At 41.8% G+C, this 18,511-nt stretch overlaps 3 protein-coding genes across 8 annotated transcripts in view; 1 reads left to right on the top strand and 2 right to left on the bottom strand.

Annotated features, from left to right (window-relative positions):
* Window positions 1-2: 2 nt before the first annotated feature.
* Window positions 3-10,069, bottom strand: alpk2 (alpha-kinase 2). The gene is made up of 11 exons (XM_020082429.2): window positions 9,931-10,069; window positions 6,031-8,008; window positions 3,333-4,896; window positions 3,091-3,238; window positions 2,807-2,934; window positions 2,673-2,717; window positions 2,291-2,589; window positions 1,808-1,896; window positions 1,503-1,720; window positions 1,351-1,399; window positions 3-1,259 (listed from the first exon to the last, which is right to left on the bottom strand). The coding sequence occupies exons 2-11, from the start codon at window positions 7,858-7,860 to the stop codon at window positions 1,052-1,054; spliced, it is 4,578 nt and encodes a 1,525-aa protein (XP_019937988.2). The 5' UTR covers window positions 7,861-8,008; window positions 9,931-10,069; the 3' UTR covers window positions 3-1,051.
* Window positions 5,128-18,511, top strand: part of grp (gastrin-releasing peptide) — a 33,988-nt gene continuing 20,604 nt past the window's right edge. For all 6 annotated transcript variants that reach the window (XM_020082434.2, XM_069513650.1, XM_069513648.1 and 3 more), the window contains exons 1-2: window positions 5,128-5,658; window positions 8,870-9,098. The gene's annotated coding sequence lies outside the window, so the exon portion shown is untranslated. The remainder of the gene's footprint in view (window positions 5,659-8,869; window positions 9,099-18,511) is intronic.
* Window positions 11,419-18,478, bottom strand: oacyl (O-acyltransferase like). The gene is made up of 15 exons (XM_069513645.1): window positions 17,634-18,478; window positions 16,822-16,955; window positions 16,640-16,718; window positions 16,424-16,559; window positions 16,113-16,300; window positions 15,463-15,675; window positions 15,270-15,372; window positions 14,800-14,901; window positions 14,514-14,679; window positions 14,334-14,413; window positions 14,108-14,218; window positions 13,645-13,768; window positions 13,315-13,501; window positions 12,977-13,119; window positions 11,419-12,839 (listed from the first exon to the last, which is right to left on the bottom strand). The coding sequence occupies exons 1-15, from the start codon at window positions 17,806-17,808 to the stop codon at window positions 12,738-12,740; spliced, it is 2,043 nt and encodes a 680-aa protein (XP_069369746.1). The 5' UTR covers window positions 17,809-18,478; the 3' UTR covers window positions 11,419-12,737.

Here is an 18,511-nt window from a genome sequence, read left to right as displayed (position 1 = left end):
CATTTTCAACCAGCAACATTTCTTTAATAACAAAGATCCATCGTTTGCTGCACACACTGGTCACATAGCCACACCCTGAGAGCCATGTCAGCAGTTTGGGTCAGGGATTTATATAGGCAACACTGACATTATAGGACAGAAGAGGCTCATCGTAAAAAGGAAGTTGGAGACGTTAGTTGAAAAGCCGGCTGGTTATAGATTATTGGTTTTAGTTTTTTACGCCTTGTTTGAGCTAAACCAGAGCAGCGTGGATCCTCAAAATGAAGCCAGAAATCAATGCAACAAACAGAACTGAGAGTAAAATGACAAACTGATAAATCAATTTAAGAGAAAACCATTCAAATGTTTCTTTTACGTGAGTTTCTTCTGTATAAAATGTTTTTTCCGCAGAACAAATATGACATTATTTTTGAATTAATGCCATCACTCAATAAAGCAATGTTATAATCAGGTCACTTTAAACTGAAAAACAGAACGTTCATCCTAACCCAAGCACAAAAAAGACCCACTGATACCCAAAGTAACCTCCAAATAACATACTGTGTTTTTTTTATCCTGTGTATTTACCATACAACCTACTTCAAAGATATTTCCCCAAAGCAATTAATTAATAAGTTCATTAATTTAATGAACTAATGGTTTGAAAACATCACCAAAGTAGAAAAACAAGAAAAAGATGCATCGATCTTTAAAGAAAAAAATCATCACACATCATCAATGCAGCAATCTAAGACATCACAGTTCGTCACTGTATAGAAACTGCATCTTCTATCTCTTTCAAGTGTTCGATTCGTCACAGTTTCCCCACAACTTGTGAAATTTGTTAAAACTACAGTGCACAAACTCTCATTCACACTCCAATGAAATAAAAAATATATATCTCAAATGTTCAACATGAGATAATAATCTATTATGAAACAACAGCCACCGGTTGTGGGAGAATTGCTCCCTGTACTCGGATTCATTTGCTTCAATCGTCTCCATAAAACCAGCTTTACCTCACAAACACAAACAATAACCAAAACTCTTAGTCCAAAGAGTTCCCCTCTGGTTACGACTTCCCCTTCACTGTGGGCCCAAATGTTTTCTTCTTGGGCGCAGAGGGGGTTTGGGGTTTGGGTTTGGGAGCAGACACAGGCTTTTTGGCTTTAGGCTGCAGGGACTTGAGGCCCAGGATCTCACAGTAGATGTTGCACTGGTGCAAAGCCTTGAACTGGTCGATGAAGGAGGTGGAGCAGTTTCCTTTAAAGCCCTTGTATCTGAAAATAAATAAATAAACACATCAGTTTGCATCATTCAACTATTCCTGTATTGCTCAGAGCTGCCCTCATTCTCAAATGACATACTCACCCTTTCTTACAGGTGGCTATGCCCACGTCTGTGAGCCTCATGCCCACTCCTGAAAACACAAAAATCAATTTAGGATCCAACATCATAATTAGATAAAACCATCTTCTGAACATGTTTATTTTGCATTTCAAAACTTTCTCCATCCTCCTGACCTTGCATGTCCGTAACCAGCAGGTTCCCCTCAGTGTTGTGGTAGACCCAGTGCTGGAAAGCGCAGCATTTCTGTCCGGCCTCTGAGTCGCGCCTCATCAGGTTGATCTCTTTGCCGTCCTTGACTGAATACTTGACGAAGTCGCCGATCAGCTCCTCCTCCAGCGTTGCGTAGGGGATGTCGTTGGATGGACGGTGGACCAGGTAGATGGGAATGACCCTGGTGGGAGCATGAAACAAAATGGTGTGAGCTAAAAGAGAGGGTTGCGTCGCACACAGAGTTTAAAGTTCTACAAACATCACTCACTCTGGGACTTGGCCGAAGGCTTCAACAGACTGGGCTGCAGAAGTGTACGCCTTGATGTACTCTCTTGCTGTGTTCTGCACCTGACACTCCTGCAGAGCAAAAAATATACATTACATGTACATTCAAATTACATTACACTTTATGTCTCAGAAGATCACTGCACAAGAAAGTTATTAGTATATAGTTTGATATATTCTAATAGAAAGATTTTAAGTTGATGAATAATATATTAAAAAAAGATGAATTGTGGATATAGAAGAAAAGGCTGAATTTCATAACAGTGCATCAGTGCTTTCAGGGTACCGTTTTTAATGTTAGTTTTGGAACTAATTCAAATTTTTGATCCTCAAATATTTCTTACTTTGGGCCAAAAAAAAATCATAGTCTCATGCTTTTCAAACTGATATGGTGATGCGGTATTGTAATTTAGTTTGACTTTACTATTTACGTGCTCAGAAGATGTATTTGCTGTGATGTTCTTACCTCCACAGCCAAGGTGAAGTTCTTCTCAACGAGCTCGTCGTTGTTCTTGGTCCCGTAGCTGATGGCGTTGTGAACTTTGAGCACACAGGAGTGTCCCGGCAACAGAAGAGGCTTCTGACCCGTCCGCAGCTTGGTCCGGAAAGCCCGGCGGTGCATTCCCTCCCCAAAGTGGACCTTCTCGGTGATGATGCTGATGGGATGGTTGTCTCCAAAGGATTGGTTGGATAGGAAATCCTCCTTGAACATCAGCCTGGAACAGCACACATCCTCCTCTTCGCTCCCCAGCTCTACAGGAGCAGCTGGGAGAAAAGACAATACGTCAAAATCTTGGACAAAACTGTTGAGAATCCTTGAAATTCTTTGTTCTGGAATCACAACTCACTTGAGATGGTATTTGGAGATGTAGGAATGACGATCTCACTGAGCACTGTGAAGAAATGAAAGGTTTCATGTCACCTCAGATTAAGTTGAACACACATTAAATGCTTATTCTTAAAGCTGGCGATCACATTTTACCTTCATATGTTAGCAGGTAATCAAGAGTGACCGATCCATGCAAGCTGCTGAGCCGACACTGGTACTTGCCCAAGTCTTTGTGGGAAGCGTTGGAGATGGTGAGGGACACTCTACTCTCATCCCCTGCACTTCAGAGAGGGGTGCGGTGTCACAGAACGAATAAATCCACAAAAATCTCAACAAAACTAAAAACCTGATTTACTTGGACATTTTAATCAGACACATTATGGAGCTCGTTCTGCAAAACAACATATTTAAATTGTGTTGAATGAAACCCACAGTACCTTCTCTTGATCTCAGATAGGACAGCGCCATCTCTGCTCCAGGTGACAGTGTAGTCTGAGAAGACGGCTGTAAACTGACACCACAGGCACAGACTCTGCTGGTCCCCGCTCACTGACACTGCCTGGATGGGCTGCACCACCTTGGGCTCTGCAGACATATCATGAGGTGAGGAATGTGCCATAATGCCCTTGTGTTGACAGTGTGTCATTGCATGCGAAAGAAAAATAGATAAATCTCTAACCTTCCTTGGGAGTGATTTTCTGTTTGACCACTTCACTGTATGCCTTTTTACGAGCTGCCTCAGCATTTGCCTTGGGTTCCTCTGCCTTTGCTTTGATACAAACATCTGGCTTTGGTAGTTTAGACTCCAACGCACTAACAATCTTCCCAAACTTATCCTGTGAGAGGCGTCGTCTTTTAATAACGTCATCTTTCAGAGGGCCTGTGAACTTTTTGGGCTGATGGTCTTTATTCTCTGAGAGTTGCGGAGGTCGTTCACCCTGGGAAGCTTTAGCCTCCAGTTGTTGGGACTTTTTCTCAGCTCCATCTGAATAACCACTGTCCTTAGGAGCCTTCTCCACTTTATTACCCAGCTTGGCCTCAAACATATCAATCCTTCCTTTTGCACTCTTTGGTTTGGCTCCGTTCTCTTCGTCAGCCAGTGGCTCCCCTATGTTCTTGAGAGGTGCAGTGCTCTGACCGTGTTTCTTTTTCTTTTTGCCATGTGGTTTGCTCGGAGCCTTCTCGGCTGCTGCACCAGTGTCAGTCCCCAATTTAACCTGATTGTCCTCAAGTCCAGCTGGAGCTTTCTCACTTGTATGATTTTCTCCAGTAAGAGGATGATTTTCTGGCTGTTTGTTGGTCTGCGGGGCTGAAACGTGATGAGATAAATTCTCCTGCTTGTTGGACGCATGTGCACCATGATGGTGACCTGCTGATTTGTCCTTTTTGGAGCGTGTTTTACCCTCCGAGGTGTGCTTGTGAGATTTGTGAGGCATCTTCTCGGCTGTTTTCTGAATCAGCTCTGGCTCCTCAGATGGTACGGCTGTGGCGACAGTCTTTAAAGGCCTGGAAACAAATGGGTCATTTAAGTCCAATGTGATGACTGCGACACAGCTTTTTTCTGAGATGACGAAGTGATCTGCAGGTACAACAGCCAAGTTTGAGAGTTCTCTACTGAGGTCATTGATCTCCTCAATTATTGTCTTTCTCTCTGTGAAAAAACACTCAGAGCTGTTGCCGGAGTGTAAGTCCAGTTGTCCCTCTGGTGAAGACTTCTCAGCAGAGTTTATTGTATTCTCTTCTTTATGAATCAGCTCCTCATAACCTTCTGAGGACAGTTTGCCAGTAATCCCATGTAAGGTTTGCCAGAGAACGCAGGGTTGTATGTGGTCACAACTCAGGTCTCTGTTGTCATCGAGAAACCTTTGGGCACAAATTTGATCTCCGTCCAAATTGCTGCCTTTCCAACATACGTGGGAGGAGCCGCTACTGAGGGGAGCTGAGGGCATAATAAACTTTGGACTCCCCCCCTGTGGCTCCACCTGACATGTTCCGTCAAGCTCTGGTGAAGTGTCAGGCGACACGTGTGTGTGAACATGCAGGCCAGGTTGTGTGTCCACACCTGGCACGTGTGAGTTGGTCAGAGATCCTGTGGTGAGGAGGTTAGAGTCTGCTGAAGATTCGGTTCCTCCTCTATTGACCTTGGCCGGCCCACAGTTCCTTTCAGCGTCCTGCTCGACCAACAAATGCAGCTGGGAAATACTGCTTTCATGTGTCACTTTACACAGTCCATCTCCTGAGGCCTGATAATGAAAATGAATCAACAATGTTAGTTGATTTTAAGAGATTGTATATTTTATTGACATTTTCTTGACAAGAATATCACACGTTTAAATACATGTCTGTCATATTTCACTGAGATTGTAATATGATAGTATTTATACTGTATATGTAATACAGCTGTACTTCCATAGATTCTACAGAAGGTTACAACACCATACCTTTACTTTTTATTTTTTTCTGTGTCACATACCTTTCTTTAGAGTCACATAGCAGACGTTTATGAAACACAATGTTTCTATATCCAATCCTAGAGTCCATATGTCCTACAAGCGAATGAACCCTACAGTACCACTATTATAAACAGGAGCTCCAGCTCTATCTTGCGCACCTAATATCAAAAGCAGCGTCCCAGGCCTGTGGACCTGTCAGTGTACTGGTTGTGGGGTTTTAAAGGAGATGCGGTGGGAATGGGTGTGTACAAGGGGTGCGTACAAAAAGAGGGAGAGAGAGAGCAAGGGTGGGTCAAGTTTCAGCCATCAGCTGTGGCATCCTCTCACCCCACCACCATCCCCTGACACGCCATGGATGCATGCTATTATCATTGAACTCTCTCAGCTATAATTAGATGCCATTTCTGTCCATCTGAAGTTTTCCTCACAGGCACTCGTTTCCTTCAGCTCCCACAGCTGTCCGTCTTTGAGATGGGAGCCAAGGGACTTATCCAATAAAACGGAATCATGCCCGGGTGGGAGGCCTCAATTCAGAGCAAGGCGAGAACCCTTGTGAGTGTCATGCGTGGTGACATACATAGATTTTACTGCGCGGATCTCCTGACTGGCTATCAATGCTGTTGGTATGACAACACTGACAAGGGCAGGAGTGGGAATGTCTAATGTTCTGGCTATGTTTCCAGAGCACATGATTAATCTGTTGGCCAGTGCGACTGACGTGAAGGTGATCGCTGTTATTCTCTTTATTGTGAAGGGTGAGTCTCAGGCATAGCGTCTCTGCGTGTGGGACCAACAAACAAAAAACATGTGTCCCCAAGTTTGGTTGTAAAACATCCACTCTTCTTTCATGCTTTTCACAAACAGAGCTCAAACATTCACCTGTCAAACAAACAAATGATGAATCATTACACTGTGTCCTCTTACCTCTTTAATTGCATCTGCTTCCTCCAAATCTGTCTCCTCTGTTATATTAAGTATGACTGGATCTTCGTTGCTGATGAAAAGTTCTGTCTCTAAGGGGTCGACACATCCACCACACTGAGAGAGATCCAAATGAGTGGAGGAAGTAGACCCAAGGATCAGTGGGGCTGCAGTCATGCTGAATCCTCCAGGAATGGCCAGCATGGCGCTGGATGAAACCGTGGATGAGTGAAAGGACAGAAAAGGTTCAGTGTGGCTGCTCTGGATTTCTTCTGTCTCCTCTTCTCCTTGTGTGGTTGCAGTAAAATCACACAAAGACTCAGTGCTCTGGGAGCCCACTCTGTCTGGGAGCTCTGGTCCTGCAGCTGCGGAGACACAACCCTGCCCAGAAAGGATGGAGCTCTCTGGGGCGTTTTGTGCTTCTAGAAGCTGATCCTGGACGCCCATAGTTGGCTGGGATTGTGCCTGCGCTGACTCCTCTGTGTCTGAATGAGTATTAACCTCTGCTAGCGCCTGTGTCAAAGCCTGTATCTCAGCCCCTATCTCTGTGAAGGCAGTTGTGATGTCGTCTGGTGAAGCTGTGATGATCCCAGTCCAGTCTGAGAGAGCAGTTGCCCAGCTGTCCACTGAAGACCACCTCTCGACCGGTGGCCCCCAGCCTCTGTTGTCCTCACTGGACCAGCCAATCCCCTCGCTTCCTTCTGGGTTGTAACCCGACTCTTGTGTCTCTCCAGGGGGAAAAGAGTCACCGGTGACTGTGAGTCTGTCTTGCATCACAGAATGATTCATCCTGTCCACAACATCTTCTTTGTCCTCACCTGCCAGATACTGACATGCGTCCAGCCACAGCTCGATGGGGCTATTGCTCCGTCGTGTCTCTGGGGTTAAACCAGTGACCCCTGCAGTCCATCGTCTCACATCATTTACTGAAATCAAGCTTGCCTCGCAATCATCCACAGCAGGTGGTCTAAGCCCTGCGTGATGTCCCACGTCTGACTCATAATCCACTATAGCTTGTTCCTCAGTAGAGCTCAGCGCGTCTGCTGAAGCACACGCATTACTTGTCTTTTTTTCTTCTATTTGTGATGACGTCTGGAAATCGGGACATGTAATCTCATGGGGATATACATTGGGGTCCAGGATAAAGTCTTGTGTCTCACTCTCAAAGATATAAAGGTCTGACACAGGCACTACAGCTGCGTCACTCCCTGAACTGTCAGAGTGAGGCGATGATGAACTCAAATGAAAATTGGCTTGACTGTGTTCAGAGCTGAAGCTGAGCCTGGTGAGGTGCTCAGAGACAGACGGTTCCATCAAACCCTCTACATGTGACCCGGCCGCAAAAGGTTCAGGTGTAGTGTGGTCTTGAATGAGAGGAAAGGTGAGGGATGAGTCCTGTTCAATGTAAAACTCTGAGAAAGTTTCAGTTGGCGGTGAATTAAGGTTGTGAGGCAGGTGAGGTAAAAGAGGCAACACAGGCTCTGATGAGCCAAAATAAGCCTGAACCCTGAGGTCATCATCCGTTTGCACAAGCTCTGAGTGAGGTGACAAACAATCTGAGAAATTGTAGCTGCATGATGAAAGCTTCAAACAGTCTGAGTCAGTGCTCTTCTCATGAGGGAGGCATGCGGAGACCTTTGTTAAAGCGTCAGAAGATTTGTCAGCCGGGTCTGAGAGCTCAGGCGCAGCCTCTGTTCCTGTCTCACATGCAGACGGAGTGTTTAAAGCAGGACTGCGTAAAAGAGAAATAGAGTCCAAACCCCTCGTCTGGCTGTCTGAGAGAGACACCACTGACCGTGTTTGGTCATCGGTGTAAAGGAGTGACACGTCCATCAGGACTTCTAGCGGAAACTGTTCGAGGAGTTATCAGCAGCAAGACAGCAGCTGTCAAACAGCAACTTTAGGCTGAATTTTGTTTTTGCCTGGTCACATTTCCTCTCCTTTGGGTGAAGCTGTATCCTTGAGTTTTTGCTGTCAGCGCCTGCAAAGTGAAGACATAACCAGAACATTTGAATATCTCATAAAAACTAGTAAAGTCAGACGGTCAATAGCCTCTAAACTGAGTCTCGTGTGTATATTTACCTCCTTAATCGGAAGTATTTGAAGTCAGTCCCACTATCTCCCTCTAGCTGTCACTTTGTGTGACATGATTATCTTAAGTGCAGATGCAGATGCCCCTGTGAACGATGTCTCCTGCATTTTAGAAGCTTTAAAAGGCCACTTGACAAAACTTATCAACAGGAAACCTCCCGGCTGATAAAGACGTCTGGTGTGTGTGTGTTTGTGTGTGTGATCCAGTTATTACTCATGATGTGGGGACCTAAATTTGTTTCTTAATTTTTGTCTTAATTGTACATAACATAAATCATGAAATGTAATGTCCTCTGAAGTCATTGAGACATGACTTGTGTATGTGTGTGTGTGTTCCTGTACTTATATCTTTGCAAGAACATTTTTGGAAAGTGAGGATATTTTGACCGATCCTCAGTTCTTTAAAGGTCTGTTTGAGACTCGACAGTCCCCTTATGAAAACACATTTAAATAAGAAAAAAATGCATAATTTTTCCTGCATAAAATTGCACACACTCATAAATATCAGCCTCCTACGCGTATCAGATTATTTTCCATCAAGATCCATGAATAATCCTTTGAGAGATCAAGGAAAATGTTGGTAATCCATCAAAAGTTTTTGTATAACACTAATAACTAACAGATGAAAGCATAACCTCCTTATTGCTGGAGGAAATCAATTAGTGATTTGTTTTGACTGTCAGACTATAGCTGCGTCTTCAAAGCACCAACATGTTTAAACAATACAACCTGTGTTTTTCCCTACATGCAGCAGGACATACGTGCAGATGCCTGATGAGAAGTGTTGAAGGGAGGACGCTCCGAAACACGCAGCCTGATACACAAGATTGCAGGAGCAGGAGCTGGTGGCACAGACACTGGAAAAATACCAGTACTTCTTCACCCATGACCTGCATTTGTGACATTCCTGCAGCACTGAAGGACACCTCGCTGAGTCCTCCAGTCTGAAATGTTTACTACGGAGCACAGAGTCCCACTTGGTGAGTCTATTTGACAAACACACGTTGGCTATTTACACATTTCACACAATTTTAGGTCTCCAATCTCTGATTCAAAAATCAATTCATGGGCGTTATTTTTGTATTCCATCGATCACAATCACCTACAGTTGACTGCCTCCATATTTACTTGGGGTTGTGGCCTGCAGATTGTCCATGTGCACATTCCTCAGTTTTGAATAGAAATCAATCACTGCAGTTGATTAGTGCACTAAATTGAGCTTCACCTGTACTGAACATTAAAGAAACAACAATAAAGCTGTCAGCACATGTGTGGCCAAGAGCAAGAAAGTTTAATTCGATTTCATCTTGAATGTCTGTTTCAAAATAGATCCATCCTCGTTCACACACCACCCCCCCACCAGCAAGAGCCTGCTGCATCTTTTAAAGCTTCTGTATGTGAATGTTCTGCCTGAAAGACGTGACCTAACTGAGCTTCTGAGTACATTTTACACAGTTTTATCAAGGAACACCACATGCTGAATCTAAATATGAGACTTTCTTGACAAAGAGAGGTTACAAAACAAGCAGGGAGGTGAAAAGTATTTTTAATATGCATCAAAATCCATTATATTTGTAAATGACATCAAGGATTTAATTCTGATGCTTGGCAAAGTGTATGATGTCGGCAGAATGTGCGTGCAGCGGTGTAACTGGCAGTGTCTATTCCCCAAAGAGAAGCACAAATACAAAACCTCTAACAAGTTCAGTCACAGTGGAGTCACACAGCATTAAAGTATTATCATAACTCGAGGCATTAAAACAGTCAACAAGCTTGTGAAGGGGGATTTCCAGCCATGCAAGTTGTACGTACCCTTCTCATGGCAGTGAAGTTGAGGTTATAGACCTATGATTTAGGACTTCAGTGGGAGTTGAGGCAGAGCCGGTGGACTCGGGGTGTGAGTCTATTTTTAACTGTTGTCCCCCGCAAGTACAAAGTCAGATACCTGATATTGCAGGCATGTGCCGATCTTGAATATTTACCACTGGATATCTATATTTACACATTTTGGTGATGACCTGATTTACGCAATTACTCTACTGAAGATATAGTAAGAGTGGAAGTGGATTTAAGAATAACAATTTGGGCAAAGAATGCAACCAAGTTTTTGTCCCTGTACGTATGTACATTTTGTATACAGGGCAGAAATTTGTGAATTTTCTATTGTATTATGACGTTGTCTAGTATGTTTCATTTAAATACCACTGTTAAAAGTCTACACTCTATATTATAGACTATGTTGCCCTGTGTTTCCCTCTCTCATACTTTCTTTGATTGGAGAAATTATTTTTCCTAATTTAAAATACACCCGTGACACAGAGAGTCACGTTTCTTGGGCAACACCTGTCTAACTGCACTGGCAAAGCAACTGAATGAAAAATTATTATTTGTGAATTTGCTCGCCCTGATGTGACAGTGTGTGACTGTTTCCAGCTTATTAGCTTTCTTGTAGGGCAGATAAGATAAGATGAGATAAGATAAGATAAGATAAGATAAGATAAGATAAGATAAGATAAGATAAGATAAGATAAGATGAGATGAGATAAGATACGTTAAATAAGGCAAAGCTTCGTTAAACTAAGCTTAGCTAAGACAAGCAAAACAAGCAAAACTGAGCTAAATTAAGCCAAGACAACATAAGCTAAGCTAAAATAAACTAAGCTAAGGTAACCAGCTGCTGGACTACTTGATCTGTAGCCTGTCGGAACCCGCAGGTTGTCACTGATCTTTTCCAGGCCTTTCCAAATCTTCATCACTGACAATAACTTCTTTTGATTGGATCTAACTTGACTTAATGTATATTCCATGTTGCATATTATTTTCCTGTAAACTGCTTCCTAAACGTTGTTTCATAATAACAGCAAGGACAGTTTTATAACCAAGTGTTACATCATTGTTTGTGTGACAGGTGAGATGGAACAGATACTTTTACGACTAAAATCAGCACGTTGTAAAAAGCAGTTTAACAACAGAGACTCGGCCTCCAGTAAAACAGCTATGCTCCAAGTTTAAATAAAGTGTAATGGAGACGGTGGAGATAGAAAAAGACTGTTTGTAGCTACTGCTCATCTGAGAGCTGCAACTGCTTTCATAAAACGTGAAGTCACAATTGTTATGGTGAGGAATCAGTGATGAGCCTTATGAATTACCACCTCCCCCCCAACACACACACACACACAAATAATGTCATCTGACTGACCAGGTCACACTGGGATGAGACTTGAACGAGGCAGGACATGTTTTGATTTTGTTATGATGTAGCTTTTAAATGGTGTGTGTGTGTGTGTGTGTGTGTGTGTGTGTGTGTGTGTGTGTGTGTGTGTGTGTGTGTGTGTGTGTGTGTGTGTGTGTGTGTGTGTGTGTGTGTGTGTGTGTGGCCTCTAAGTAGTGCAGGGAACAGGTTGTAAATATTGAAGTGAACTTTTTGTTTTCATTAATAATATTAATATGAGTAATACTGAAACGTTCACATCGTGACTTGAAAATGCTCCGAGAGTCTCAGACATGTTACACCCTCTTGAGCATGTTGTTGTAGGGTTATGGATTGGCTGTGGCCCCTTGGACCCATGTAGTCATGGAGAGAGAGGTATCACCTTACCCAAGCTGGATATATTTTTACACCATGTTGTTGCACTGGCTGTCTCGGCCTGGCGTCTGCCTTCTCTCCTTAAACTTCCCAGTTGAGAGCCAGGAGGAGAACGGTGCTGCACATGGAAGACGTGTGCGTCACGTCCACGTTTTGTTTGTGTGGGTGTGTTGGTGTGTGACAGGTTCAGCTAATAGATGCTTTTTCCAAAACCACTTTAGGCAGGAGTGTCATAGCACGTGACTGAATAAAATGAGATACATCTTCACTATGCCAAAGTCTTATAAGAGAAATACCAAACCATATTTGGCAATAATCTTATACAACTGAGCACATGGTAGTATAATTGATAATTCAAGTATTTACACTGAAAGTTGAAATAATGAGAACAATAATAATAATAATAATATTACACTTTATTTAAATAGTACATTGCAAAACAAGGTAACAAGTTAAAAATTAAAAATTTGAGGCAAACAATAGGAAATAATTAAGAGAAGTTTGAAGATCACACAGAGCACAAAACTGAAAAAAGTGTTACTGATGAGAAATAAGTAGTTGGTAGGATCAGAACTCAGAGAAAGCACACGTATAAAGAGTGTCTTTAAACGAGATGCCCCCTCGGAGGTTGTTCCAAAGAGGGGGAGACATGACAGAAAAGGCCCGGCCAATTAATTTAATAATTATCTCATAAAATGTATTAAAGGTATAGATGGTAATACAGTAATGTGGTAAATAATCAATAAGGCCCAAATTAGCATATGTAATAATGCAATGATATAAAAATGTTATATCTGTGATGTTGGTTGTATGTTTCATTGAAAACTCAAATGTATTTTATAATATTTAAATATATATCACTGTAAAGGTTTTGTGTTTTCTGGGACTTTTGTATCAAACATTTTATTTATTAACTGTAAAAGCATATTTACACAAGGAAAACTGGCACAGCTCATAAAGCACAAACAAACAGAGTATAGAAATGGAGGTATAACGACTGGATGTAGGTTCTCTATTGTGTTCTGACATGCATCTATGTACGGCTGTATTTAAGGAGGAAGGGCTTCTCAATCAGCACAGTCAGCACATAGCTCACCGCCAGCGTCAGCACCACATGGCCAAGGAACATGTACATCTGATGAAGAGAGGAGACACAGTGCACTAAGTTAAAATAGTATTTATATATATATATATAGAGAGAGAGAGAGAGAGAGAGAGACAACTCTGCCTCAGCCTTAGGGTTTATGAAACTAAATGAAACAGACCACTTACAAAGTTTAGGTCTGTGTAGTGGATCGGGGTCTCTTGCAGGCCGATGTAGATGATGATGAAAATAGGATGTGACAGATAGCATGCAAAACTAATGTTGGAAAGTGGAAGCCAGAAACCCAATGACAAGAAGCTCTTGATAAAACCTGGAAGATCAGAAAAAAAATTGCTTTAATACATAAAATATCTCAAGAAATGTACACATGTGCTACAACTGAACCCAGTTTGTTCTTGTATACTGTACAAAGGTACGCTTGAAGCTCACGTTCGCAATCCTGGTAAAGCAAGAGCAGGCTACACTTTGCAAAAATGTTTGGACTCATTACTCGGGTTATGTTTACCTCCGTAACCTTCCTCACAGGCCACAATGATCCAGGTCACAGCCAGAGCCCACAGCGGTCTGTGGAGTCCTTGATAGAGGGCATGTGGCAAAGACAGAGACGTTGGCTCCTCCTGTAGGACGTAGGCTAATCCAACCACCACAGCCATAACTGAAAGACAGCAGAACCAACCAAGTGCTGCCTGCCACTGCAGCAACAGCAAGGATAGCAAGATCACACATGATGGCAGCATAGTGACTTGTATTTGTGTCTGACATTATGAGCATGTGATGTTAACATTCCCGTTTTAAGAATAAGCTGGTGCCTTTCAATATAATCAAACTTTCTTACCTTTTTCTTTAGGACCTGATCCTTCTTTGTCGTCAAGTATATTCCAGTCAAGATCCCAATTAAAAATGGTCCATATCTTGTGTAGGGTTTCACATAGTAATGTAAGCCATAATTCAAATGAAATCTACAAAAATAAACAAATACAATATTTATTTTAATTCAAAAGAAACAGAAGGAATGGCTTGTTAGCTTTTACTGTCTTTTACATTGGATTCAATAGTAATGAAGTGGCAAGAAAATAAAGTTGCCTGAACGAGCGATACTGAACATGACACATATCCACAACCCACCAAATTCAACACTGCACTTCCTTTGGCCCCAAACAAAATGCAAACCAAGTGTGAAGCTGCGATCATGAACAGTTCTCGAGATATGCGAGCCACAGACAGACAGACAGACAGATTTCTGGAATTATTAAATAGATTTGGTTCCTAGTTGCATTCACACTGGACCACAATCTTACACTGAAGATGGCTGGAAGACTGGCAGCTGCAGGAGCGCGGTCGTAATGGCACCAGAAGCAATGGTCATCAGCATCAGGCCTCCTGCCACAGCCACAAACACACCTCTGTTCCTGATAAACACCAGATAGGAGGGGTAAGATTACATATGTGTAAGGTGCTGCCTGTTTTACAACATAGCAAATTAGAAATATTTTTTGAAATAATATGAAAGCACAGTGGACATACAATTTGTAAAAATAGAGCAACAGAGGAGTAGTGGCATAACACTGGAAGTCAAGAGACAAGTACCATGCCCAAGGGATGCACTGGAGAGAGACGAGAGGAAATACAGTGGGTCAATATATATCTATATATATAAATACATTTCCAACTGACAACCAGAGACTTAAAGGTTAAAATTACTACCGGCTGTGAGGATGTTAGGAGATTGATAATCAATAGTACGTTCCCCCACCAGTACGTCTTACAGTCCGCCATTGTCTCCATGATTTGGAACCAGTAGGGCCCCCCCCGGACTAAAGAGGTGAGGCCAGTGGTTAAACACAGAATGAACAGATGCAGTGGCTGAATCCTGTAATGAAAGAAACAGAAGAAACAATTATATTAAATTGTCATGTTTTAAATGAAGGGCGTCTAAATTCTGATAAGAAAAACATAACATTGTGACACAGGTTTGATAAAAACGTTGTACCTTTTAATTCTGTTGAGGAGGTAGCTGGCCACCAAAGAGATGCTCAGTGTACCATCAGCCCTGTTGATGGAGTTTAGAAGAGACCTGGCACTGAGCAGACCCCTGAAACCCAGAAGCTGCCATTAATACTGATAAAATCATGAAATCATCTTTTACAGATACACTTTAGCTGTTTTCAGTCATGAACACTGGAATATAATATCCAGAAAATGGGGTCTGGGGTAATGCGTCCTTTTCATGTTAGAAACGTCATCAACACGCCCACTCTCCAGAATTTTCCATACATTTCACTGTTGTATTCTCACATGGGCCTACCTGGACGTTTTCCAGACAATTGACAAGAGGGCTAAAAGTTCTAGAACTGCCTCGAACCTTCGTATTCTCACATACAGCCCCTCCAGAAAATTGTAGGAAAATGTTCAGAGTTCAGCGCTTGTTAATTCCACGACTGTCTTTAAGCTTCACCTCACCCCAGCAGCAAAAAGCTGTCAACAGCCAGAAAAACGGGTCCAGCGAAGGCAATCACATACAGAGGGCTGCTTTTTACCGCTTTCTCCCAGTTTTTCTTGTTATCTGCAATAGAGATCATAAAATATAGGTACAATGATATGTGAGTAATGGTGAGACTTCCAAACTGAATGACCAAATACCAGTATCTCATACCCAGGTTGTACATGACGGAAAACTGGGTGGAGTGGCCACACATGATCCATAACAGGCTGAGGACACGGATGCCGTTCAGGCAGGAGTAGCCTCCTCCTGGGATGGATGAGGAGGTGCTCAGGACACCTTGGCTGGTATTCTGAAGAGAAAAGACCTGCAGGCACCAGTTCACACAGCTGCGAGGAAAACACAGTGGTGTGTGGCTGGTGCTATCTACGAAGACAATTATAATACAAACAAATAAGCATTTTATAAATATATAGGTTTTGGCTAATGCACCTGGAAATTACTATTGACATTGCCTTGCACATAAATTACTTTTATATCTCGTTTCAAAATTTACCATTAACATATTTTAGTACAATGTGTACTTTTACTGTATTCAGTAGGGTTGTCAAAAGTATCAATACTTAGATCATTTTTCAGTAATGCATGTTTTAAATTATGGAATCTCCATAACTTTTTTTATTTCGAAAAGAACCGAAGCAAATCAAAGAAAAGTTTTGCATGAACTATAATGCCTTATATTACAGGACCTTATTTTGTTTCATTTTGGTATCGCGACAACCCTAGTTCAATATCTATTTCATTATCTATTGTCTGCTGATCTTGTCGCCTGCTAAATTTTCAGACAATCTCTGTGAACTTACCCTTTTCGTCTGAAGTCCTTTCACTGCCAGAGGAGCCGTTGCTCTTCAGGGTCCCATAAAGGTTGAGGCTAGTGTTTATAGGGGAAGACTCAAGAGACGGACTGACCTCCCTGTTCCTTTGCCACCTTATTATGGCGGTGAACAGGGTGGCGGCTAGAGGAATCATGACCATGATGCAACACACAAACCTGCAGGAGAAAAGGTGCCAGTATATTAGATATTAGAATCCAAGAGATGAAATCCTGCACATGTAAAGAAACACATCTCCAGTTCAATACTCATGGAAATAATTCAGTAGAGAGTATACTGACAAGCAGGTGACGTCTAATGCATCTGGGGAAACGGAGTTGGACAAACAGTGGGTCATCATCAGTGCCTGAGTGGACTGATTGACCAGGATGGAAGGAAAAGGAGGAATGAGGGACGTCTGACCGAACTGAAGTCTCCCTGTTAAAATAAGTAAATATTAAAACAAATAAATGTCGGACTGAGGGAGTCGAGACTAACTAGGTTTTAGAATCACTGACCGTATAACACGAGCATTTCCACATCCTCTTCCCTGCAGGAGTCAGGAAGACAAATACCCACAAAATAGTGGACTGTTTCCTAGGTAAATAAAAACACTGTCATTGAAATAGAAATGTCCCATCGTTGTAGCTAGATGCCAGAACAAGGTTTTATCTTTTCAAATGACGGTTGATGTTGTTACCTGCTGAAGAAACACCTGGCAGTACTGTCCAGAGAAGGTGGAGCCATGGGCAGATTGACACTGCTGCCGCGAGCCCGGCTGGTTGACATTACCTCCTTCAACATCGCTGCCCATCTTTCCAAACGCATCATACACTGATAATAAACACAAAATACACAAACGTAAAGGCAATGTCACCAAGGACAATATGTTTTCACATGTGTCCATTTGTTCTGTTGGTTTGTTCATAAGCAGCATGATTACACAAAAACTAATGGAAAGATTTACACAAAATTAGGGGGAAGGATATTGGTGAGGATCAGGATGAGGGGGGGGGGGGATTCTTTTTTATTTACTTTCATGAATAAAAAAGCATCTAAAAGCGTCTTGAAAAGAAAAAGGCAAAACACTTTTTAAAACTTAAAACAAATATTGCAATTTTATAATATATAGTCAACACGTAAATCAAATTATAAATTAAATTAGATTTAAAAACAGCAATGATGAATACGATGTCTATCTTACTGCAACAATTAAGATTTCTATACCACTGTCCCCATCATTGTAATCTTTACAATAATCTTATCATTTTCAATACTCTAATACACTTAAGTATATGTATGTGCACATACACTTTTAAATCTGAGTAAGTTGTAGTACGGCATATATTTTTTTTGTAAAATATCCATATCTTTTTGGGCATCTTTTCTTTTTGATGAATTTCAATCTTTTGTCTCAAAGTTGTCTAACTTAATATCAGTGGAACTATCACAAACCTCACATTGTCCAATTCCATAATTTATTTATAAAAAACAAAAAGCAGCATCACTTACTGCGGACAGCATATTCCTGTGGTCTCTCCTGCTTTAGTTCCCAGAGGAAAGCGTTGGTGTCCTCCTCACATTTTTTGGGCACATTGAATGCCTGTGTAGTTTCCAGCTCTAAACTAGACCCTAGAAACAGAAAGAACACCAGAAAACCCAGGGCCATTTCAGGACTGAAGTACATCTTAGAAGAGGAGAGTTTAAATAATATAGGAAGGGACACACCCTTTTCAAAGAGGTCACATTAAATCATCCTCAGGCTGGACTTTAAAAAAAACCTTCTTTTGGCAAACTCAATCATCCCCACCTGCAGGTGTGAACAGGATTGGTTTACATGAGGAGGCTGACAGAGAGATCCAGGCTTTGTGATTATGTCTCCATGCAAAATCAACTTAGTGTTGTGGTCCCATGATTACCGACGGGACACCAGATGTTTTGTCATCGTCCCAGTCTCATTTTAGTTTGTTTTATTATGTTATCAAATGAAATACACTTTTCCAAAAGCCTTAAATAGTCACAGAAGTTGCTCTATTTTGGTTTGGTCTGATCATCCTGCTCGTTGCTGTAGAGAATAAATGACTCAGCTAAATAAAAAATCTATAAATCTACAACTATTTCATTGCTCAACTGAATTTAATCTTTTATCTCAATCATCTTATCTTAACTGTGAATCCAAATGTGGGAAAAGAAATACCACAGACAGCCCACTATCTGGCCACTAGAGGGAAAGCTTGTCCTAAAATGATTTTACCAGTTGACAATGAGGGAAACAACCTGCACTGATTTGATATGACACAGTTTCAGTCCAATCAGTGACTGGATAAATGTGAGTAAGCGTTTTGATTGGTTGGAATAGAAAAGGGCTATAACTTCAGTCCATTCACTTA

Source organism: Paralichthys olivaceus, chromosome 18 (genome assembly GCF_024713975.1).
Source record: "Paralichthys olivaceus isolate ysfri-2021 chromosome 18, ASM2471397v2, whole genome shotgun sequence".
NCBI lineage: Eukaryota > Metazoa > Chordata > Actinopteri > Pleuronectiformes > Paralichthyidae > Paralichthys > Paralichthys olivaceus.
Note: the sequence above shows the minus strand (reverse complement) of the source record. Positions and strands in the feature narration are given on the sequence as shown.

Bases quoted from the DNA above. Each gene is read 5' to 3' on its own strand.
- alpk2 (XM_020082429.2), bottom strand. From the start codon at position 7,860: ATGGACGTGTCACTCCTTTACACCGATGACCAAACACGGTCAGTGGTG. The intron at 3,239-3,332 runs GTTAGAGATTTA...ATATGTCTGCAG, and splicing joins GAAAATCACTCCCAAGGAAG to AGCCCAAGGTGGTGCAGCCC. The intron at 1,721-1,807 runs GTGAGTGATGTT...TGCTCCCACCAG, and splicing joins GCCTTCGGCCAAGTCCCAGA to GGTCATTCCCATCTACCTGG.
- oacyl (XM_069513645.1), bottom strand. From the start codon at position 17,808: ATGTACTTCAGTCCTGAAATGGCCCTGGGTTTTCTGGTGTTCTTTCTG. The intron at 16,719-16,821 runs GTAACAACATCA...TTATTTACCTAG, and splicing joins GCCAGGTGTTTCTTCAGCAG to GAAACAGTCCACTATTTTGT. The intron at 12,840-12,976 runs GTAAGTGGTCTG...TCTCTTCATCAG, and splicing joins ACTACACAGACCTAAACTTT to ATGTACATGTTCCTTGGCCA.